At 50.2% G+C, this 22,997-nt stretch overlaps 6 protein-coding genes across 19 annotated transcripts; 3 read left to right on the top strand and 3 right to left on the bottom strand.

Moving 5' to 3' along the window:
• Window positions 1-72: 72 nt before the first annotated feature.
• Window positions 73-2,961, top strand: FOXG_13942 (uncharacterized protein; the record flags this gene model as incomplete). The annotated part of the gene is made up of 6 exons (XM_018394007.1): window positions 73-233; window positions 298-352; window positions 417-923; window positions 987-1,172; window positions 1,223-1,794; window positions 1,857-2,961. The coding sequence occupies 6 exons, from the start codon at window positions 73-75 to the stop codon at window positions 2,959-2,961; spliced, it is 2,586 nt and encodes an 861-aa protein (XP_018253406.1).
• A 680-nt stretch (window positions 2,962-3,641) lies between these two features.
• FOXG_13941 (glycerol-3-phosphate dehydrogenase) lies at window positions 3,642-6,518 on the top strand. 2 transcript variants are annotated; one of them, XM_018394006.1, is made up of 3 exons: window positions 3,693-5,959; window positions 6,035-6,385; window positions 6,442-6,481. In XM_018394006.1, exons 1-2 carry the CDS (start codon window positions 4,060-4,062, stop codon window positions 6,172-6,174), a joined length of 2,040 nt encoding a protein of 679 aa, XP_018253405.1. In that variant the 5' UTR covers window positions 3,693-4,059; the 3' UTR covers window positions 6,175-6,385; window positions 6,442-6,481. The 2 variants fall into 2 exon arrangements, with proteins under 2 accessions (XP_018253404.1, XP_018253405.1); XM_018394005.1 differs by having other exon boundaries at window positions 3,642-5,959; window positions 6,035-6,518.
• Window positions 6,519-7,270: 752 nt separating this feature from the next.
• FOXG_13940 (uncharacterized protein) lies at window positions 7,271-7,714 on the bottom strand (the record flags this gene model as incomplete). The annotated part of the gene is made up of 1 exon (XM_018394004.1): window positions 7,271-7,714. One exon carries the CDS (start codon window positions 7,712-7,714, stop codon window positions 7,271-7,273), a length of 444 nt encoding a protein of 147 aa, XP_018253403.1.
• Window positions 7,715-8,008: 294 nt separating this feature from the next.
• FOXG_13939 (uncharacterized protein) lies at window positions 8,009-8,980 on the bottom strand (the record flags this gene model as incomplete). The annotated part of the gene is made up of 1 exon (XM_018394003.1): window positions 8,009-8,980. One exon carries the CDS (start codon window positions 8,978-8,980, stop codon window positions 8,009-8,011), a length of 972 nt encoding a protein of 323 aa, XP_018253402.1.
• Window positions 8,981-13,169: 4,189 nt separating this feature from the next.
• FOXG_21299 (uncharacterized protein) lies at window positions 13,170-18,686 on the top strand. Of its 12 annotated transcripts, XM_018401624.1 has the most exons (5): window positions 13,332-14,106; window positions 14,173-14,389; window positions 14,448-17,666; window positions 17,754-17,897; window positions 18,086-18,572. In XM_018401624.1, exon 3 carries the CDS (start codon window positions 15,376-15,378, stop codon window positions 15,778-15,780), a length of 405 nt encoding a protein of 134 aa, XP_018253401.1. In that variant the 5' UTR covers window positions 13,332-14,106; window positions 14,173-14,389; window positions 14,448-15,375; the 3' UTR covers window positions 15,781-17,666; window positions 17,754-17,897; window positions 18,086-18,572. The 12 variants fall into 12 exon arrangements, with proteins under 12 accessions (XP_018253391.1, XP_018253390.1, XP_018253392.1 ...); XM_018401631.1 differs by having other exon boundaries at window positions 14,448-17,697; window positions 17,754-18,686; XM_018401632.1 differs by having other exon boundaries at window positions 17,754-18,597.
• FOXG_13938 (uncharacterized protein) lies at window positions 18,440-22,648 on the bottom strand. Of its 2 annotated transcripts, XM_018394002.1 has the most exons (4): window positions 22,350-22,648; window positions 21,346-21,883; window positions 21,183-21,291; window positions 18,440-21,118 (listed from the first exon to the last, which is right to left on the bottom strand). In XM_018394002.1, the coding sequence occupies exons 3-4, from the start codon at window positions 21,277-21,279 to the stop codon at window positions 18,738-18,740; spliced, it is 2,478 nt and encodes an 825-aa protein (XP_018253389.1). In that variant the 5' UTR covers window positions 21,280-21,291; window positions 21,346-21,883; window positions 22,350-22,648; the 3' UTR covers window positions 18,440-18,737. The 2 variants fall into 2 exon arrangements, with proteins under 2 accessions (XP_018253389.1, XP_018253388.1); XM_018394001.1 differs by having other exon boundaries at window positions 21,346-22,643.
• Window positions 22,649-22,997: the final 349 nt, after the last annotated feature.

Raw genomic sequence — 22,997 nt, 5'->3', positions numbered from 1 at the left:
TTGTCTGAAACCTTTGCTTTCCTCAAATACGGCGGCAGCAACTTGTCGTTGCTCTTCCACGTACCTGCTACCATGTCTACGGAAGAGTTGCTCCAGCGGTATCAAGGCCATATCGTGCCTCAGAGCTACAATGCTGGGTTCGTTGCCCTGAGTTATGTCGTCAGCCTGGTCGGCGCCGGTTCAACTCTCGAGCTCATCAATCGAAGAACCGGGTTAAGGGGTCTGTTCAATCAGTATGTCTCTGCCTTGATAACCAAATCCCCAGATTTCTCCACACAAGGGTCCTGACCAAAACAGCCTACTGCTCATGAGCTCAGCAGTTACTATGGGTGGAGTATCTATCTGGTGTATGGTAAGTCAGGTTGCGTCTTGTTTCAAAATCCCTGATTAAACTTACCATCGCTTTGTTTCTATAGCACTTCATCGGAAACAGAGCCATTGATCTCGCCGATGGTCAGCCAGAATTGCAGGTCGCCTATTCAAGCGGCTTCACTGCTATATCTTTCTTCGTCCCCATAATAGTTCTTCTCGCTGCCTTCATGGCTGTTGGCACCAACAACGTCGTTTCATGGTGGAGGCTTGTCGCAGGTGGTGTACTCTGCGGGACTGCGGTCTGCGGTATGCACTACCTTGGCAATGCTTCCATCAACAACTATACGTGCGTGTACCAACCATCATACGTCATTGGATCGGCCATCATCGCCATTGTTGCAAGTAATGTGGCATTGGCCATGTTTTTCGTGTTTCGGGCGATGTGGGCGAATGCATGGTGGAAGCGAGTCATCTCAGCCGTTGTCCTCGCCGGGGCTGTTTCTGGGATGCATTGGTGCGCTTCTGTAGGCACTCGTTATCGACTGAAGAGGATCAAGCCCAACGGCAACGAGCCATCGAGGACAGGGACGGTTGTTGTTGTCATTTGCTTGGTAAGTACACGGAAGCTCAGGTCTCTTGTAATGCTAAGAGCAAGGAGTGCTAACACAGACAAGTCATTAGGAGCCTGCTTCATCATTGCCACTTCGGCTATTCTTCGAGCTAGGAACATGAGAAGGTCCGCCCTTCGTGCCCAGCAGATCACTCTTGCAGCAGCGGTCTTCGATAAAGGAGGAAGGATTCTCGTTGACCCAGATGGATACATCCCAAGCACCGTGGTGACTGATTCTTTCCTGGAAAAGGTGAGACTAGACTCCGGCCAGGTTGTCGCAAATGATGCTGAACATAGCAGAATGCCAAGGAGGGTTTCAATACCGGCCACTCGCTGTTCCATTGGATGTACCAAGCATCAAGAAATTGGAACATGATATGGAGCCTTGTTGGGGGAATGAGACAACATGTGTCACAACTTCCACATTCCCGTACTCATAAAGATGGACGACGAGGCATCCAGCTTGTGAGCGAACATGGCGAGACTATCGACAGCTATGACATGATATTCCGAGAGCTTTTCTGTCTCGCCGCAGCTGCTCTAGCTGATAGACTTCGTGAGGACTTGACATCCATCGGAGTTTTGTGGGATCAAATTCTGCCAACAGGTGCCAACGGTAGACGGCCTCGGCCCCAACTGCGCAAGCAATCAAATGCTGGGACAGGCTTGGAAGGCAGTGACGCCAACGAGGAAGTCCACAACAGCCTGGACATTACGGAGAAGGGCCTACATGTGGAGAACCACGACTATGGGCGCGGATCTCTGATGTTCCTTGTCCGCCGTTCCGAGTCGGTTCGCGATACTGAGCGTCTGATATCCACTGGGATATCGGTTTGCCGAGTTGCATCAAGTCAGCGACCTCATCAAATCGAGTATGCAGATCAAAACCCACGACTTTGAGACAAAACTGAGGGAAATGGCCTACATATACAAGCGAACGCAATCACATCCGCCAAGGAACTCACCTGGGCTTCTTTGCTGTCCGAGCTCGTGTCAGTTCTGGCTTCGAAGTCTTGGTGAGAAAAGGCGCACGCCATTTGCTCCCATCGATGCCCTTCCCCTTTGAGAATCTTGAAGACTGGCAAATGCACTACCTCAGGAGGTTCGAGAATGTACCAGTATCCAAGATCGTGGAGAAGTGCAAGGAAGACTCTCAACGGAGTGATCGAGAGGCTGAGTTCGCTGGGCAGATTGCAGATACCATCAAAGAGTTGCGCGAATCGACACAGGAGCCCTTGCTCGAGGATGCACTTCTCACATCAACAGCATTCCGCATACCTTGTCGCGGGGATGAGAAGCGATTGGAGGCAACCATGATAGCTGTGAGACTAGTGATTCCGATTCATTCGGTATTATCAAGCCCCAACTGCGAGTTTGTGCCCCTCAGCTTTTTCAGAATGCGTCAAGTATCGACCCAGTCCTATCAGGAGTTTACTCGAGGGCTACACCAGGAGTTTGGCCACATCGCGAAGACGGCGAAGCGCCAAGAGGGCTCCCAGGATAAGATCAGCCCCTCCTTATCTAGTCGGTGGCCATTCGGGCGATCAGAGACCACTCGAAGTACACGGACTAGAGGAAAATCGCTCTCAAGAATATCTGGGCACGTTGTATCATCAAATGACTCGGCAAGGTCCAGCTCGACCATCAACCTTTGCTCGCCAGGGACTAACGCACGAACGCAGTCAATCGACTCAGGGGAAGGATCGAGCACATACGTCCCGCGACAGGAGCCACTGCAAGCAACTCCATCATATGGTGGCATCATGGTGTTCCAAGAGATTACTGTGGATGTACAAGAAGGAGGTGAGACGGCTGCCAGAAAGCCAAGTCACGGTTCTGAGGTCGACACAATAACAATTGAGAGAACAATATCCAAACCGTCCGCTGCAGCAGGTATCGAGCTGCAGTCGATAGGGCATTTCGGCGCCAACGATATTGGCACTCAGTTATCCAACGATATCGAGGCTGGTAAAGGGGGGCACAGCTATGTTACGTGTTTTGTTGATATCCTCTTTGCAAAGACGGTAGAGAGTCGCTAGGGAAGGGAGAGACTGGACTGGGTCGATGGATGGATTCTGCTTACAATGTACGCGTGCATATTCAATGCATTGCGTGTTTCCTTTGTTTGTTTCTAATGGAGTGCTGGACAGCGAGGTTTGGTGTTTGCTTCTTCAGGAGTGGCGTTTGGTTTTTCGATCAATGGATGGTCAGACAGACATAGAAGATACTACAATATGGAGCAATCAAAAAATGGTTGATATTCTCACTCTACAATTGAGACTCCAAGATTGAGATCAGAAGGGGGGAGAAGTCAGTTATTGATTGTTGGGGGAGAAACTTACCTAGGTACTTACTTTAGTACCTATCTTAGGTATATGTATCTGCCTCTACCTTACCCTGCACATCTGGTTAGTGGTACCTCGGATACTCTCGAGTCTCGATCACTTGCTCACAAAGATAATATTTACTTAGTACTTTGGATGTTATTGCGCCTGTGTGCTAATAATAAGATACCTCAGCCCCTCTTGGGTAAGTTAAATTGGTCTTTGGGTACCTTACCTAGGTACCTAGTCTTGATCAGCTTTGATAGGCGATTTTCCCTGCAGTATCCATCGAGGAATGCACGTTCAGGTTCATCGCGCTTACCCCAAAACCAACTCTAAAGTTTATTCCACACCCAGCCCCAGACTCAACGAGAAGGAGAGAAGAGGGGAGGGAGGTCTTGTCTTTGTCTTGGTTTACATGTGCCAACACGTTTCGTCATATGGAGGTGAGGACCTCCACTTACCTCCACTGACTCTCTCTGTATTTTCTTCTTCTTTCATTCTTCAACTTCTTTGTTCCTTTTCTTCCTCAAGCAAGGTATCTAGACTATTGGACTGAGATGTCCCAAACCGTTCTCGACCTTCTTATCTCTCTATAGTTGCGGGTGTATTCAGTCGGTGATATCGTCATTGCAGTGCGACGAAGACATCGTCCCCATCACTGTCGCATAACCAACACCTTGTTACCAGTTCGTTCTTACAGACACACAACTTCGCATATAGTTTCAGTCGAAATACCACACACCTTCTTCATCACGATATCGCACCAAGTCTCTGAATAAACTACCGCTGAAGGTTGTACTGTTGCCACAAATGCCGGCCTTTGCAGGCGCGCCAAGAGGACTCATTCGTCGGTTCTGGCTGCCAGGCGTTGTCACTACATCTGCGGCTGTTCTCATCTATAGCTACCGTCCCCGTGATTTCACTGGCCATACATCACCCGCAGTTCCGCCTCCAACCTTTGGCGCTGATGGCACTTTCAAGCTTCCCCGATTTCCTCGTGTCAAAACACGCGAAGAGCAGCTAGACCAACTCCGAGGAAGCTCACGGCCTCAAGTCCAGCAATATGACATACTTGTCATTGGGGGTGGTGCCACTGGTGCTGGTGTCGCCCTCGACGCTGCTACTCGTGGCCTCAAAGTAGCTGTCGTCGAACGTGACGATTTCAGCAGCGGCACGAGCAGTAAGAGTACCAAGCTGGTTCACGGAGGTGTTCGCTATCTCGAGAAAGCCGTCTGGAACTTGGATTATAACCAGTACTTGCTCGTCAAGGAGGCTCTAAAGGAGCGCAAGTACTTCCTACAGACGGCACCCCATCTGAGTTCCTGGCTCCCCATTATGCTGCCTCTCGATAAGTGGTGGAAAGCTCCCTATTACTGGGCTGGCACTAAGTTCTATGACTTTCTTGCCGGTAGTGAAGGCATTGAGGGGTCTTACTTTCTGACTCGAAGTAAGGCACTTGAGGCCTTCCCTATGCTTAAACCTACAGATCTTGTCGGTGCTCTCGTGTATTACGACGGTGCACATAACGATTCGCGCATGAATGTTTCTATCGCAATGACCGCTGCCCTCTATGGCGCAACTGTTGTCAACCATGCTGAGGTCACAGGACTCATAAAGAATGGCGACGGAAACCTTTGCGGCGCCATAGTTAGGGATCTTGTTTCTGTAAAGGATGGTCGACCAGCCGAAGTCATAACTGTTCGCGCAAAGAGTGTCATCAACTGTACGGGGCCTTTTACTGACTCTGTTCGAAAAATGGACGACCCAGGCTGCAAGGAAATTGTGGCCCCAGCATCTGGAGTTCACGTCATTCTCCCTGGTTATTTCAGTCCAGGGAAAATGGGACTGATCGATCCGTCGACGTCTGACGGCCGGGTCATCTTCTTCCTCCCATGGCAAGGCAACACTATCGCAGGCACCACCGATTCCCCTTCGACCATCACACCAAATCCTCTACCCGACGAGAAGTCTATCGAGTGGATCCTGAGCGAAATAAGCCACTATCTTTCCCCAGAGATAAATGTTCGCAGAGGTGATGTCCTCGCTGCCTGGTCCGGTATTCGCCCGCTCGTCAAGGACCCTAAAGCCAAGAACACCGAGTCCCTTGTTCGAAATCATCTGATTGATATCTCCGCTTCTGGCTTGTTGACTTGTGCAGGCGGGAAATGGACAACCTATAGACAAATGGCAGAGGAGTGCGTGGACTTTGCCATTCAAGAATTTCGTCTTGAGCCCCGGCCTGTTGCAGATGCACCTCGTGTCAGCGGTACCGACCTAATTGACGATGGGGCAATATTGGATGGCAAATGTCAGACGCACAAGGTTCGTTTACTTGGTGCTCACGGCTTTAGCCCAACACTATTCATCCCTATTATCCAGCACTTTGGGGTTGAGACTGAGGTCGCCAAACACTTGACTGAGTCCTATGGTGATCGTGCCTGGACTGTTGCCTCGCTTTGCAAGCTGACTGACAAGCGCTTCCCCGCCCGTGGTGAACGCATCTCCCAGCTCTATCCATTTGTTGATGGTGAGATTCGATATGCTATTCGACACGAGTACGCCCAGACGGCCGTTGATGTTCTCGCTCGACGCACGCGACTAGCCTTTCTCAATGCGCAGGCTGCCCTCGAATCCCTCCCCAAGGTAATAGACATCATGGCTGAAGAGCTCAAGTGGAGCCGTCAACGAAAGGATCTCGAGTGGAAAGAATGTGCGTACTATGACCAATTTCCCATCCCATCTGTGTCTGCCATGACTAGGTTACCGCACTCACACAAACCTTTAGCTGTTGCCTACTTAGAGTCTATGGGTTTACCAAAGCCCATGCTTACCGTGACACGGAAGCAAGTTGAGCAAGGAAAGCTTGACTTTGCCAGCTCGCTAGAATGGCAGATGTATTCACGCCACGATAAGCCGACCGACTAGGGCTGGATCACTATCCAAAAAATAGTGAGGCATGGTCGGGGGGACAGCTCAGTGGAGAGCAAAAATTTGTAATGGCGACTGGGGATACTCCCAAGAATAAGAACAAGTTATACGCCATCTATCAAGCTTTCCATTCAAGGCTGATGATCGTGGAAGCTTGTTTCTACCAGCCTCTACTGACAATAGCTTCCACGGTGGAGTATCATAAAAGGTATGTCCTGGGATAAAGTGATAACCATGTCGATTGATGAGTTCCCTTTTCGTTAGTAACGCACCAATATATACAAGGACTATTGATTCAACCAGATCTGTGTACTTTACCTGTGAAAGTAAAGTTGAACACCTCATCTTCCAAAGTCAAAGATTGCCTTTTGCTTTTGGCTTGATAATCGGCCTGACATTCCAGACCATCACATTCCGAAACTTTACTCCCGTCCCGGGCTTGCTCAACTGGACTTGCTGTGATTGTGACATTCTTGCTACCGATGTCGTTGGGCCAGTCCCGGGGGTCACACTGAAGTCCGTTTCAGCTCATGTTTAACAGTCACACAACAGTAAAGACAGCGAGGTTTTGTTAATGTAATATGTTTCTTAAGACATTAAGTCTAGATTCCCTCCTGTTGAGGAAGGGTGGGGGTATCATGGCTAACTAGACACAAGAGTCCTTCTCTTTCTTTTCTTTGTACCCATTCGTATTAATCCAAAATCGTGACCAAAACCGAAAGGCCGTAATCGTCATCGTCAGACCGGCCACTCATGGCATTTTTTTCTTTGCCACCCGTCCAGTCGTTCGTTTATCGCCTCGTGAAAATGCAGTCTCATCACCCAAACCCTTTGGATGAGTGGCCCAGTGCGTACACTCAAAGCCAAGTAATTTTGCAAATAAATAAAAATGACCTTCCAAACCCCAAGCCGTGATGCAGTTGAAACCAAGTAACAAATGATGGACCCGCCAACGCCTTGCCTGCCGTACACGACCACCATTATCACATGATGGCCGGTGACAATCCCATGTATGCAAAATGCCAAACTGGACGTCGTAACAATGAATATCAAACAATAAAACAGCCTATAAGCTGGCCTAAACCCCAGCACCTCAGACAGCTGTCTCCATCTTGCCCATAGATGAAGAAGAGCCAACGCGGAAGACTCGCTGCAGCAAGCTATGCTTGCTACCGTTGGCTCGCCTGTAGCTGAGAGCAAAGGCATCGAGACCTTCGGTGGAGCTCATCGAGTCCCGGCTTGGTGAAGCTTCACGCCTTTCGAGCTCCGCATCCCATCCATACATGTCCTCTATTGGAGAAGCGTATCTGAACGCTTCCGTTTCTGAACTTGTCGATGGGCACCTCATGTCCTCATTGCTGGTGGTGGGCGTGGGCAGATAATTAGACACATCAGTCATTGGCATTGAGGTGTTATCGATGTTGTTGTTTCCTGCATAGTCAGACGATACTAGTAGAGCAGGCAGATCAGGACGATATGAAGGTGTGGCGGAAGCCTGATGGGACTGAGCAGTGTACTTATTCCTCACCGACTGCATATTGGTTACAAGCTCCGGGGGCTTGTTCTGTCGTCTTCTCATGCGTATATTTCTTTGCACGAGAGACGCCTTCGCACCGCTTCGAGCGGTGTCAGACTTCGCGGCCGTGCCATCCCCGAAACCACCATCTTGTTGGAGGTCAGGGTTGTGGTACCAACCATCATCTGCTGCATTCGAGTTGCTATGCAGAGGGTGACCATGATACGAGCCTTCGGCCTCAGGAGCTTCTTGCGAAATCTCATGAGTCCAATAGGCTTCGTCGGATGATTCAGGCAATGACACGACCTGTGACCCTCATAAGGAGTCGTGATGCATATGATATCCCTCAGGTGGAGGAGGATGAGATGAAGTAGGGGCGGAGCGTGTTCGTGAGCTCTTGCGATTGAAACCCAACTTGGCGCCCATCTTCTTCCAGCCCTTGTTGTGAGCGGCCACAGCACGTTGAAGACCCCCTGGGGAAGTTGTAAAAGCCCATTCAGAAGTAGGCGGTGTGGTGGGGGGAGTCATGGGCTCCATACCAGGAGTCGAGTTACAGTCGCTGTCGTCAGTCAGGGACTCAGGGTCAGTGTGGTGCATCGAGTTCATTGAGCGGACAGGCGCGCCCATTCGAGTGTTGCTGTTTGAGGAACGGCGAGATCCGCGTCCATGCTCGTCGACGGGTCCATCGAGCTGCATGGGAGCGACAGATTGGAGAAAAGGTAAAAGTAGCGAATCGTTCATGAGTTCATAGAGGATTCGGCCGGCCTCATCCAGCTGTGCGGGGTGAGGGGGAGTTGGGCCGCAAGGAAGGCCGAGCAGCTGATCGCGGATACGGGCCGGGAGATTGACCTCTCGAGGCGCACAAGGGATGATGTAAACTTGCATAAGCTTTTCCCACAAGATACAGACACGGTCATTGGTCTCTTGTGTGCGGTTCGGATTGTTGGTAATCATCTCGTTGTAAAAGGCGGCGTACCGTTGTGAGTCGAGCGTAAATTCAAGACTCTCCATGCAGTGGTTTTGCGACAGGTAGGCCATGAAGGCGCTGAGGGTCCATGGTGGCGACGCAACATCGAGAAGAATTTCGGTGAGAGATGGTGGCCGAGAACCTATTGTGCCGTTTGGTGTGGAGGTTCCAGACATGAAGGCCTCGCTGACAGGCCTTGACACAGGCGAATCGACGTCGAAGATGTCCTCGAAGGCCGAAGAAGGTTGAGGGGATGGCGGAGGTATGTTGCATCCGTGGCATTCGAGAGATTGCCTCCGCGAGCGTGATACGCCCATCATTCTATGGTCAGGAACGCTTCTGTGCGTCCCAGGCCGAGTAGTAGAGTAGTCAAAAGATCAAATAAGGAAACGGACCAGGTCTTGGAGCGTTTCCAAGGGAGGGGACCAGGTCAAGTAATAAGAGCGACACCAAGTGGGGACTGTATGTCTGACGCAGTAAGACTGGCCCAGATGCTCATACAGTACAGAAGGAAGAGGCGTCGGGTCTAGAAGTAGGCTACCGCAGGAACGATAAGGCCATAAAGGACCAACTATCCTGTGAGCTTGTCGATGGAAATCACAGAGTGGACACGCAGGGAACGGCCGCAGTGGTGACGAGAGATATGCAGAGAAAAGTGGCTTGTTATGGCGCCAATCTGTACCACAAGAAGAGGGCACACGATGAGGAAGACCAGGAGGCGAGAAATAGGATTTAGAGATTGCCAAGATCGAGGGTCCAGGATCGCAGATACGGAACCAAAGTCAGAAATGCCCCAACGGACAGGACAGGTAGTGTAATTGGTGATCGGACGTGATCACAAACAAGTCCGCCTGGAGGCTGTAGATGTGACGTTTTGAGGGCAATCAATCCCAAAGCGGAGATGGCGCAAGGCAGGGTCGAGGCCGTCGAGGTTGCTGGGTGGTCCTAAGGGATTGGAATGCGAGGGTAGTTGGAGCGGCGAGCCGGTGAATGTCGTCGTAGACGGATTGCGGATGGTGACCTGTGCCAGAGGGCTTGGCGAAGGCCGGGCAGAGAAGAACAGAAGTAGGAGGCGGACGAAGGCGACGAGAGTTCGACGGTGCGCAGCCGGCCGTGAGTCTATCGGGAAGACAGGTGGATGTCTAGAGCGAAAGAGTGATTGGGTTTGGGCGAGAGGCAGTTTTGAATACAACAGTAGGAATGCGGACCTGGGGGATCCAAAGTGTAATAAAGGTCGAGACCCCAGTTATACTGTAGAGTAGGCTGTGGGCTGTGGAGGTGAAAGGGCGAGTGAGGGACCGTGGGCGTGGCGGGCGTATGAGCGGCGTTGGAGGAGCGCTAAAGTTCAGTCGAGGCGGCAGATCTGCTGGTTGGTTGGCTGGCTTGTTAGTTTGGTCTGGTCTGGTGGTATTGGGTTTTGGGGATCTTTGTCAAGAAAAGGAGGGGAAAGGAGCTTACAGTTGAAACAGGACAGGTGCCTGGTATGCTAATTGTGCCTATAGGAGTATCGTGTCCGAGATTCAGATCAATGGCAAAAAAAAAAAAAAAAAGAGAGTGCTCTGCGTGCGTCTCGATATCGATGTGAGTGACGAGTTATAAGGAAAAGGCCGATAACGTCGTGTCGTGTGTCGTCACCTGCGAAACAAAACTGTACACCAGACAAAGGAAGGCGATCAGAGCGGGCGATGAATGGGGCTGGGCCTGGGCTTGTCTTAAAGAGAAAGCTCCCGACGAGAATTTGCCTTTTTCCCCCCAATTCTCTCTTTTTGTCTTCACTTGGTCTGGGTTTTTTTTTTTCTCTCTCTGGAACAGCTTGGGCTACTAGTGAGAGATGAGGAGCCAGACGGAGACAGAAAACAACCCAGGGTGGAGAGGTTGATGTGGAGATGAAGAGGACAAGAAACTGAAAGAGGCCGGGATGGAAGGGAAGGGCGGATAGAGTCAGGGGGGTGTGCTTAGCAAGGACGACGTCAATAACGCCTGTACCAAGCGGAGGGAGCGAAACCAAACCAAACCAAACCAAACGATCGGGAGACCAAAGAATTACTGCAGAATTAGCACAGGGATCCCCCGTAATTGACGGAGAGAGCAAAGTGCTTCAGGTCTCATTCACTGAATGAGATTGTAAGAATCAATTCGGCCAATAGAAGCTGGAGTACGCGTAGAAACACAGAGTGTCTGAGGTACCGTCTCCTGTCTGTGTCTGTTACGGTTGCGACACCAGTCAAGTTACAGCGAAGAAAAAAACCGAGCCTGGCATGACGGGATCAACGAGAGCCAAACATATGACAGAGACAACCAGGGGCGGGGCCGGGGGCGACGAGACAGGCCACTCCAATTGGATGCGAGGGTAAAGGTACCCTTAGGTAAATGGAAGCCGACAAAGGTGAGGTGAGGTGGCGACGACGACGAAATGGAAGGTGCAAGGAAGGGCAGGGACCACTCAGCACTCACCAAAAGGCCATATTGGGCCCTGTCAGAAACCAATAGCGCCCCTTACAGCCCAAAGCCACTGTTGGACTTGGACTGCCCTCAGGCCTCCACTAGGACAATGGAGCTTCACTCACCTCATGTACCCCTGTTCGCATCGCATCGCATCGCATCGCCACGACTGGACGAATGCTGCTGACAAGGGTTACCTATCGTACCTACCTACCTATATGTACAGAATTGCCCAGTTGTCTACGACCAGGGTAAGGTATGTATATGTTTTCAGCCTGACTGTTCAAGCAAAGAAGGCTTTTAGAAGCATTTTCTTCTTCTTTTTCCTTCTCTACTCCTTCGCCTTGATCGTTGAACAGGGGTCCAGCTTAAATACATTCTCTTTGTTGCGTGGGGTAGGTAAGTAGGACCTAAGGTACCTACTGATGTATTAAGGTGTCTCCCAGTTATTCCAATTCTCTTCTTTCTATATATGGAATATCCTATTGTTCATCTTGGAACATTAGTAGACTGCACCGCCTCGTGACTGAGTTAGCACAGAGCAAGGCATCAAGATAAACTCTACGAGCCGTTGTGAAGTATGATCCAGAGAACCATGAATGGCCTAAAGCATCACAGCATCATCAAACTTTTGTCGGAGAAAGGCACATTCTAAGCAGCGTCGATAACCGACAACCTGCTAGACATGCCCCTTGATAACCTGACACACGTAAGGGAGTTAGGAAAAGTCCCCTGATTCAGACACGTGGCTGACTGAAGAGAGCATTGCTCATGAAAGCAAAAACAAGAGACACGAAGAAAAAAAAAACCCCCGACTCTTCTAACCCAAGTTACGGACAACGCCGAAGGCTACTTGAGCTGAGATCAGAATTATGTAAGTCGCGTGGGGACAGTGAGGCTCGAGCACGGGACGGAATGACTGAGTGTGGCAAATTAGTCGGCTGAGCGTGACGCAGTGGCACTAACAAGACGGATGGACGGGCCAAAGGGAGCAACGCACAAGACAATGCATGACTGACGGTGAAGTGCCGTGCCGTGTGCAATGCAATCAATGCAATGTAACGGGCGATGACCTGGCTCCTTGAGGGCGAGGCTTGACCATCATCGACAGCAACGCGGCTTGGTTCAAGCTCCACTGAGGAGATGCAAACGTAAACTTGCTGTCTTGATCATCCCATCCGTCAGATCAGACAGACACCCTAGACGCCCTCATATCGATATGTAGAATCACGCTAGAAGGTTAGGAAGGGCAGAATTGTGGCTAATGGTGGAGGCTCAATGGGGTCTGTCTGTCTGCCAAGTTTTGTTTGTTTGTTTGTTTGTCTGCCTGTTTCTTTCTTTATCATCTTTGCTCTCTGATCTCTTGGTGGTCTATTCTCGACCCTCACGTATTTATAGCTGTTGTCATCTCGATCGCAGTGGTCGATCATTCAGGTGAATTAGCTCTACCAGAACAGGGTGATAACAGAGGTAAACACAGCGCGACATAACACGCCATCGCAATGCACTTTTCATTATGCAATATCGGCGCGGGGATAATATGACGAGCCAATGGTGGCCGGTTTCCCCGCACGCTCTCACCCCAATTGCCCTTTGTGACGGAATAAAGGGATCGATTGATGGTTCTTATGAGAAGAATGTGTACCATTAAAGCTGGACAGTTCAAATGAATGAAATGTGGTGTGTTCATTCACTTCCTTCTCATGATCTTTCATTGCCCTTTGGATTCAAAGGCTCGATCCGAGGATCACCATGCAATAACGGGAGATTTACACCCCCAAGGTAAGTTAATTAGCCCTAGCCGTGAGTGATCAGTGATGTCCTCCAATCCAATCCAATCCAATCCAATGGATGGATGGATGAGTGGGCAACCAAAAACCAAGGCGGGATCGTCATCGACGGGGTCTAGCCTCTCGCTCTCTTGGGCTTGGCCTTGACCTGACTGCTTTGGGTAGCCGGCATCAACTTTTGCGTCACACATGCCTCTCAATATCAAGTTCGTGACGTTGGAAGGAGCTTATAATTAATCTGCAGTGCATGTATCGGATGCGTTGCATTGAATGTCTTGTTAATACCGAAAAAGTGGTGTGCAGATTGCGACAACCACAGCATTACTGTGCATATCTATCTGCCTGCTTTGCCTTGCCTCGAAAGTGTGTGATCAGTGACGAACAAAGCATCACCTATTGCATCTGATACCTGTAAGGGACCCTTCACATTACTGACGGTCTTCGTCTTTGCTAACTAAGTCGATGACCTCTTGGCAGCGGTCTACTGCCTTGTTATCAACCGCCGTCCCAAACAGACCTCTACTAATTTGGATCCTCCTCGAGCCCTCTCACAAGATCAATCAAATGCCGTCCTTGAGTACCAGGTGCCCCTCATGAGCCTCTAATTCAGTGGAGCGTCCCACTCTCAGAGCCCCTGCAACAGAGCGACGGCGCGAGAGACAAGGCCTTGCGACTGGGCCTTCGACCCTCAAATCCATCTTGGCTTTGACGCTAGACAGCGGTAGCTCGGCCGATCGCGATGATAACATCCTGCTATCCCTATTGGCAGCGTCAATAATTATACAGCACGGTGCGTAGAAAGGAAACTGGACTCCTCCAAGCTCCCGTCCCGTAGCACTCCAGGGACTCCTCTAAGGTAGGGAATATGGTTGTTTGTCAGTTTGTATTCACAGCCAATCTTACCGACCTTCGGAGATTTTAAAGAAGCTGGTGCCATCCTGCCCAGCCGCCCGGGTTTGCTACACACCGCACCACACGACTTCGAGCGTTTCTGATTACCACAGCGACATCTCGGTCGATCGTGCTGGATACATGGCACATTGTGATGGCATCAGTATGATTTGCTGGCCCCTGGTCATACTGGTCAAAGGGCGAAAGGTCGGTGAATGTTCCAACACGACCCTTGGATCCTTGACCAGGTAGGCCAGGTATTAACCTCCCCCTCATATTGGAGGCGGGGAGAGATGCCGAATCGCCTAAAAGAGCCGCAAAATGTGAGTTACTGGATTCATCACGGCTTTCCTTCTGCAGCAAGGTGACCAATTGATATTGCGCGATAGCTCAGGTCGAGAGAACAAACGCCATGAATAGCCGCGCTTAGGCGAACGATTGCGGCGTGAGATGGACTGAAGCTTCAAATCGAACAAGTATTAGCAATAGAATGCATCTAATCCTTGCAGCCCTTGTTCCAATTGCTTCTTTTTCAATCACTTTGTGTGTCATATTCTGAGGGGACCAGAGATGTCTCTGTTTTCAGTGATGACTGCAGATTAGGCAGTGAGTACAGACCCTGAACCATATTCGGATATCAAGGATTGACAATGGAGATATCGAGATGCACGATGTCGAATCGTGACCGTGCTATACCTGTTCTTTGATCAGATAGGTACCTAGACTCGAACTGCGGCATCGAGTCAATTTCAGGGCATCGGAATTTAATCTCAGCACACCCTGAGCTTCTTCTCTGAAGTATCATATCTCTTTACTGGACCGGCATTCATCAGTGGAGTTCTGACCCATCTAACAAAACATCTGACCACACCGTGGCGCCATATGATTGCGGAAATCGTCCTCAAGTCTAGGGTGAAAGGATCATCTCAGCAGGCCAACAAAGGTCGGTTGAGCCCTCAACGCAAGAGCAAACTGTGGTGGTTGATGGCTGGTTACGCATGCTGATGGACGACAGCATTGGCTGGCGATCATGATGACAGTGATTCACGCCCACATACTGACGCCAATTCTTGCGCAATAAGAAAGCTCCAGCTGTCTTGGCCGTAATTGGCCTTGGCCTTTAATGGGAGACATCTCTGAGGGGCAAGAATGTGGAGGCATCCCTTGGAATGGACCATGCCGTCATTCTGCTCATTCCCATCACCCAAACAGTTTTTTGCAGGTCTAACCTCGTTAGGGGCATGGCACAGGGCTGAGACTTAATTCTGCAAACGGACTGATACTGGGGAATCCTTGAGAAGGAAAACAGACACGATGCTGTATGTGTTTGTATTGTGTTGATACTCAAGTCTTGCCCCTATCATCACATTGCCTCTTGATGCTCGCCATAGTTAGTGATTCTCGGTATAGGTGGGCATAAAGGGGTACATTACCAAATCTCGGCTCAAGTTGAATTATCAACATACCTGTACATTTTAGACATGCCTTGGTGGTGTCAGTCATACTGGGGTGAGAACTTTGTGTAACTCTAAAGGGGCCGACTGACGATATGTTGCGGTAACTAACAGGAGAAAAGACCACATTTGTTTTAAATGCCCGGCAGCCGTCATCGACAATACACCAAAGTCAGCCACTTTACGAGTGGACATATCGACACTGACAAGTGTTCTCGTAGGGATCAAACCCGAGTGCCTGCACTGCACTACGATTGTGCCCAATATTCCAGGCTGCCGAGATCGAGAACTATGGTGCAATGCTACATAATGTACGCCAGGGTTTCGGGTATTACAGGAAGCCATGTTTTACAGCACAGGACAGTACGGTGCACCATTTCTTTCAACGCTATTGTACTTTGTAGGTTGTGCTCAACAGCCATGGATGGATGGATCGAGGCCAATAAACAGGGCCCTGAACAAACGTCAGGTAATGGCGCAGAAGCACGGGCCATGCCAACGAGGGAAGTGACGGGCAGATTCATTAGGATGCCAACCGAATGAGGAGATGCTATGCTTCTCTTGGCTGGGCCTGAAGCTGTTTGTTGGTGGCTGTGGCTGGCCAAGCTGGCTTATTCTGGAAGCCTTCCCGTGGTGGAATCCTTCTAGAAACATTTTTTACTTCAGCTTCCGTTTTATTTCGTTCTGGAAGCCTTCCTAATTGGACCAAACGGCCCTGGGGTATCCGTTCACGTTTACACGAACCACACCACACCCACCCTTGCCCTGCTACTGTACCTTACTCTCTAGGTACCGCAGCCCTTGGATTGGCTGGAGTGGCCTAGAGTGTCACCACTCACCAACTCCAACCGGCCTCGCCGTGTCTCCATCTCTCACCACCAACGAAACACATCGCACCCGACCCGAGGAAGGGTTGGAAGCAGAGAAAAATTATTTGTCTTGCGTGTCGTATCAGATCCCCTACAAGCGCACGATCTCGTCGTCGCCCCGGCAGAGTTAGACCCAGATTCAGCCAATTCTGCAGCCTCCGCTCCCCTCCCTTCTCGGCGCGTTCCAGAAGACTTTTTTCGAAGCCCCAAAGCAAAGCTTTTATTGGAACCATCGATTTTCCTCAGAGTACTGTCTCTTGTCTCCGTCTCCAGTTTTGCAGCCAGACCATCCATGTCAGGAAGCCTCTGCCGCTACAACGGCCTGGAACTTGCTTGACACAGGCATCTCGCACCCAAGCTGGCGACATGAGTCGGGACCCTGGCTACGGGCATCAGAAGAGGATACCGTTTGGACGCCGTCGTCGCTTCGAGAGTCATATCGCACCGCATCACATTGCTGGCATACAGGCTAGACGCGGTGCGATGCCTTGCGATGCGATACGATGCGAAGGCCCCCCCACAGCGCGCGGCCCAGTAAGCGGACGACGCCGTCTATATTTGCGACATTTAATATGGTGCCGTATCCCTGGCGTCTCTAATTCTTTCCAAGATCGGTCCGCATCGGTAGAAGGATCGTGAAAGGAATCAACGATGACCATACGGACCAACTCCGTAGCCTACCTACACAGAGTCGCTACCGGTAGTTGTCGACGCGACGCGATACTCATAGGTATAATCTAACAGGCGGTAAAAGTTGACGAGGGTAACATCGTTTCGCACTGCCCCCATTGATAAAGCACACACTGTTTCATTCAGAGCAGACCCGCGCGCATGACAAACAAACAAACAGAACCCTTTTGCCTTCAGCTCGTTTCATTGTCGTCCAACAGTAGAACCGGCCATCGTCACTGAGTTGGGGCGTGGATATCAACGGGCCTATTTCTCGATCCGCCTCTTTCTGGTGCATTGCCTGTGGCAAAACCGCTTCCACATATCGAATAGTGCCCTGCGGCTGAGGACCCTGGATCACCACGCGCCTATTAGTGTCGGCATACCGTGGCCATGGATGCGATACCTTATTTCGAGTGGCCCGAAGTTCCTGAGCCAACCCAACAAGCACGCACGCCAGTCTGCAAACATTGGTCTTTCCTCGCTTTGCATGGGCATCGGATATGTTAAGGTTTTCGGGATTGGTGGAACGTCGAAGCCATCAGTTCTACTCTAACGCCCCTGGTAGACCCGGCCTTTCTTTGTCGGAATCTGTTTGCTACAGTCTTTCTAGAATCCCATTGCCAAGCTTTCCCAATGGTCTCCATGAGCCCTACGCGAACCACCAACAAATGCCAAGCCTTCTTTGACCTCTATTCCGCTATTGTGAACAAAGGGCGGCGGTTGGTCAGGTGCCAGTACTTTACACAGAATCCTTTCTGTTGGAACCAAGCTTTCTCTCTGACAGCATATTTGAGCCGTCCTCGTTTGAAGGACCATCAAGGTGGGCAGTGTGTTGGGGCTGTGGCTGAATGAAGGTTCTATTCTTCTTGGCCGTGTCCAAGCGTTTGGGTTTGTCCTGTCTTGCCTTTAGCCATACCGAGTTGAGCAAATCACCAAGTTTTGCTCCATTTGTCCTCCCAATCTAATCAATAATAGAAGCACCGGCTCAAGCGCTTACTGTTGACTCATGTTTGGGCCATGAGAAATTCCCCAGTTTGATCCAACTATTTCCTTGTCCAAGCGAACGGTTAGATGGTGACAGCGGAACTTGTCAATGGCCGACCTCGGCGTAATTGAAACGTAAGAGGGGACGAGACAAGAGCATAGGACAGGACACGACACGACTTTGATCCCAGTAGACCCGGAGGCCCACGCGTCGCCCACTTGGCCTGTGGTGTTGTGGGGGATGGCATCACAGACCCGTTGTTGCTGTTTTCTCTGAGGCTCGTTTACCCGAGCTCGCTCGCTTATGGCTGACAAGTTAGCAGCTGTACGTAAGAGAAAGCGGAATACAATGACACGCCGATGGTCCAGAAATCTGCGTGATCGTTGCCTTCGTTATTTGGTTCATGGCTTGCGCTTCTCTCTCGAGACTGCCCAAGAGCGCTCAGAACCCATCAGCTCCCGTCTCCTTGGGGTTGGGATTAATTACAAGCCACTCACAGCATGCCCCGGTTGCTATCCGTGGCAGACCAGAGGTTATGGCGGGGAAAGTTGCAATAACACGCAAATACAAACCTCGCGAGGAAAGGAGTCTAGAATGTTATTCATGTTTAAATTCTATGACACAATAATAAGAAACACCAAGTCTTATCATGGGCTAGGCACCTAATCCCGAGCATACTTGATGATGCAGAGCAGAGAAAATTAAGTATTGAGAATTGTATTTATGTATTTATTCATCCAGCACTGCGGCTGGGCTAGACCAACAGTCGTCCCTTCGTGGACCAAATAATAACTATAACTCCTACAATGAATGCAATGCAGTGGTATCTCACCCGAAACACTTTTCCCCGGTACTTTCCCCGGTACATTCTCTGCCTGAACGCCTTGTACAAAAAAGCCATGCCTGCCCCTTCCATAAGCCATAATAAAGTAGTCTGTATTTGATAAGTGTTATCCGATAGTGGTATTGGAATCCTAATAAACTCGCAGGTCAAAATCATTTGTAAACCCGCCGTTGAGAAGCATGCAGGCGATGCGAATACGTTGAGTGGGCATGTCGTCGGCAGTGTATGCCTCAATAGGACTAATGCCCAAGGAGAGGCACATAGCGTTGGTGATAGTATGAACACCGCAGTCATGGCCGTTGTTCTGTAGAGGAGCCTCGTGGAGAATGATCTTCCATTCATCCTCAATGAATCTCTCCTCCAAAATGTCTCGGATCCACGCCATGGCACGCGCGGTGTAAGAACGGTTGCCGCCTGCATTGATCGAGTCCATGTGGGCAACTGTTCGCTTGGAGGGACGAATGACGAGCAATGTCCAGTGGGAATGCTCGCAAATGGGTAAGAGAATGGTATCAATGTCGAGAAAGTTTCTTTTCTCGATGCCGTATCGGCGCAGTGTCCTCTGGGTATTGCCGGTGCCTTGATCTTGAAGGCGTTTGAAGAAGAATGAGCCCGGGGTCCAGATCTTGCGAGTGTTCCGCTTGACATCCTTAATGCCGGCAGCTGAGTTGATAGCTCGATCGAGCCAGACAAGAGACGCGTTGACAATTTCGTCATTTAGCCATTCAGTTGAGGACACGATCTTGGCAAAGTCGTGTTTTCGGAGATCAACACCCTCGGCAGACTTCGCAAGGCTTGTGGACGATGCAGCATTGAGTGTGTTCATTGCCCTTGTGTGCCATTCCGGTGAGACTGGTGCAACGAATGTCTGATTAGGCTCGCGAAGTCCTCCAGATCGAGCGAGGCGTTCCTCGCGCTCTTTCCGAGCCCTCTCCTCCGCCTCACGCTGCGCTGCCTCAGCAGCCAAACGAGCCTCTTCAGCAGCTTTTTGAGTGGCCTCTTCGACTTCATGGTCAATCCCGGCCTTTGAGTCGTCGCTGATCTGGAGATCGAAGGAAGGAAGCTCAAATATCTCTCTGATACGCGTATCAAAGTCACGTCCATCGTGCTCTTCTACGCGGCGACGGCGGAGACATTCAGCAACGCTAAAAGGATTGAATGTGGTATTCTTGGGTGGCTCCTCGGCGGGAACAGGTGGTACGTTGAGCCATCCACGGGTCCAATGAGGGCGTTGCTCCTGAAATGCTTGGGTTGGAGGAATGGCCTCTCCCGTTTCCTCGTCATAGTTAATCTGCTTGGGTACATCTAGACCCAGATGTGTTCTTGGTTTCGGACTGATGGTGTCGTCCGTAAAGCGTACAGCCTTGGGTCGACATGTTACGCGAAGACGCTTGGGCGTGACCTTTGACGGATGCTTTCGTCGATTCCGAAGAATAGATCGGAGAGTTCCGGTTTCATTTGAGGTAAGAGGAACCTTGGGAGCGAAGTCGGTGATGTATCGAGTTTTTAGGGCTTGATGTTCGTTGCTTTCCTCATAAAAGGTTTGGCGATAATCCGCGGGTGTTATCCGCTTGATCTTCTCATGAGCAAACCCAGCGAGAAGAAAGTCTGTTTTGTAGTAGTGAGGGCGAGTGACATCAGGGCGAGGGGACGATGGCACTGGCTCAGGTAGAGCAGCCTGAACGGCGGGTTTTGTAGCTGCTGCCTCAGTGAATGAAGCAGTCTGTTCATCAAGATTTTTATCGATTCGCTCCTTAAGCTCATCGAATTCAGGAAATGATCCTGGCAGTAAGAAACGCGTCTCGAGGTCAGTTCGTGGTGGGGTAGGGAACATGTCCTGTAGCTTGCCACGATACTCTTCAGAGTCAACGTAGCTTGGGGCGGGAAGGTTGCGAAGGATAGCCTTAATATCAAGCACAACTCGATCCAGGAATGCCTGTGAAACGTTCCAGTAATCTTCCCCACACTTCTTGAGAATATTGTTGCAAACAACAGGAAGCGCCGGACCGGATAGAAAGTGCTTAATCGATTCGAGGTGTGCGGCGAACTCTGCAGAAAGTCCGTAGTCAAGAACGGGAGGAACAAATTCGTTGCTGTCCCGAATTTTGACGATAACGCCGATTTCGTAGATTCTGTTCAAGTAGTCATAAATCCTCTGCAGTTGCAAAGTGAAGATATCGTAAAAGTCATGGTCGTGCGCCTCATAACGATTGTTGGCATCGACCATGTCAGCGCTAAGTGGTGCCAGGTCTTTGTTTGCTTCTTGTCGAGCTTTTTGCTCAAGGCATTCCCAGACTGTCATGAAGGACTTGGCGAAGTACTTATAGTCAGCCACCAATGTGGTAAGGCCATCTTGGTCGATCCAGCGGAGCCCAGCACTCTGACCAGGAGCGCATGTGTTGGAAGCCGCGTTGTCATCACAACTGGTGCTAATCTTGACACGCTTGTTGCTGACTTGGTTTTCACTCAAGTAAGAGCGACATTCAGCAATTTGATAGGACTGAGGTCGTACTAGTAACGAATTAGAACAGAAGGAACACAAGACTGTCAATGTTATGTGGAGGCTGAAACTTACAGATTCTGGTGATCGTCTCACCAATGCCTGTGAAGGCCGAATAGAGGCTAGATATCATCCTGGTGATAGATCTGGCGCCTGGTGTAATTCCGAGCATGCGGTTAGAGGTCTGTAGTATCAGGTCAGTAAGGGCAGGCATGCAAATAACAAGAGATGGGCTTACATGGGCCTGTTGGCCAGGTTCCTCGCTAGGAACAGTCTCTCCTTGGCGAAGAGTAACGATAGGGGTGGAAGTGTCAGTGACACCGATTTGTGCGGCAACAAGGTCGATCTCAGTATCTTCGGCGCGACGCTTGCGTGTCTGTATGCCATCGACAACAAGATTGGGGTCAGAGATAGAGGTAGTGGTAGTTTTGGGTGTGGGTGTGCTGGGGGCCTCGTCATTTGTGTTGACAGTTTCGGCCTTTGGTTTATGTCGGGGTTTTCGGTTGCTGTAAAGATTAAGATGGGGAGGAGACTCTGTGGCAATGAATCTTTTGTGAAGAACGGGATCTTGAAAAATCTCGCGGCGCGGAAGTGGTGAGTCAATCAAAAGACGCGCAGTAGGTCGCCTGATCTGCCTGGGAGGAGTAACAAACTCAACCTTTGGCGAAGGCAGGGAGACTTGAACCTGGGTAGTTGCTTTAGCCTTGGAGGCAATCTGCAGCTGCTGTCGCTCCCGTCGCCTTTCGGCAGCTTCCACGAGATGCGAAGGCACGGGGCTTCCATTTTGATTAGCGGACTGGTGGACCGAAATGCGCGATTGAAGCGAGAAAGACATGATGAGCGAAATGTTGGGTTTGAAGTGAAAATTAGAAAGTGCAATGTGGAACTTGGACCAGCTGAAGCAGTCGCGTTCGTGAAAGAAGAAAAGTGAAGTGAAGTGAAAGATAAGGTGAAGTGTAGTTGAAGTGAAGTGGAATGAAGTTATCGTGATCCAGCTGGAAAACGAGAAAAGAAGTAAAACAGTCGACAGGGAAATGCGATGTCAACAAAGCAACCCGAGCTGCCAGCAACGTGCTATTGGTGTTGTATTGTATCGCAGTGACAATGAAGCAGAAGCAAACCGTGGTGCAGGTGCCAGCAAGTGTCAAGCAGTGTCAAGTGTTGAATGTCAAGTGTAAAGTACGAGCGGTGAATCGAAAGTGAAATCGGGAGGCTGCGAAGCCAATGCGAAATTGTTCTTACAAGAATAGAAGTTACGAACGAGTCAAAATGAAGCTGATCGAAGCTGCAGTTGATGTTGATGGTTGAGAGAAGAAAGGAGGAGGGTTCGAGTCGAATAGTCGAGTTCGGTTTTTACCACGCCAGATCACTCGAGCTCGGGCCCAAGACGCGTGAGCGCGACAACAGTGGCGTCGCGTCGTGTTGCTACAGCCACTTCCCAATTAGTTCTCCTTTATCCAAATCGTTCCGGTGATGCCATCACGACCACGCAAGCCCGTAGGGGATGATGTCGCTGTGGAAGGTTACCTACAGTGGTCAGTTGAAAGACGTGAAGTCTTTCAGCCTCTCAGGACATGCAGGTGGAGGTCAGTGCGCCCGCACTGACAGGTCAGGTGGGGCTACGCGTGACGTCGCCGCAATTGGTCAAATTTACGTAGTTAATTGGATGACCTCAGGAGCCCAATTATTTAAACTAGCATGATCAAAACGAGAGTAATGGATGCTGCTGTTATCTGATTTGGGTCTTCTGAGCACGCGAGGGTAGGAGTGAGACGTTTGGAGAGATCTCGGTTGATCGATCCTGAGACTTTGTACAACTACCTTGCCTTTCGTAGGTAATTTACCAACTTAGATAAGACCATGCACCTAAAAAAAAAAAAAAAAAAAAAA

Source organism: Fusarium oxysporum, chromosome 10, assembly GCF_000149955.1.
Source record: "Fusarium oxysporum f. sp. lycopersici 4287 chromosome 10, whole genome shotgun sequence".
Classification (NCBI taxonomy): Eukaryota; Fungi; Ascomycota; class Sordariomycetes; order Hypocreales; family Nectriaceae; genus Fusarium; species Fusarium oxysporum.
The sequence above is the reverse complement of the archived record's forward strand: the minus strand, read 5'-3'. Positions and strand labels throughout refer to the sequence as shown.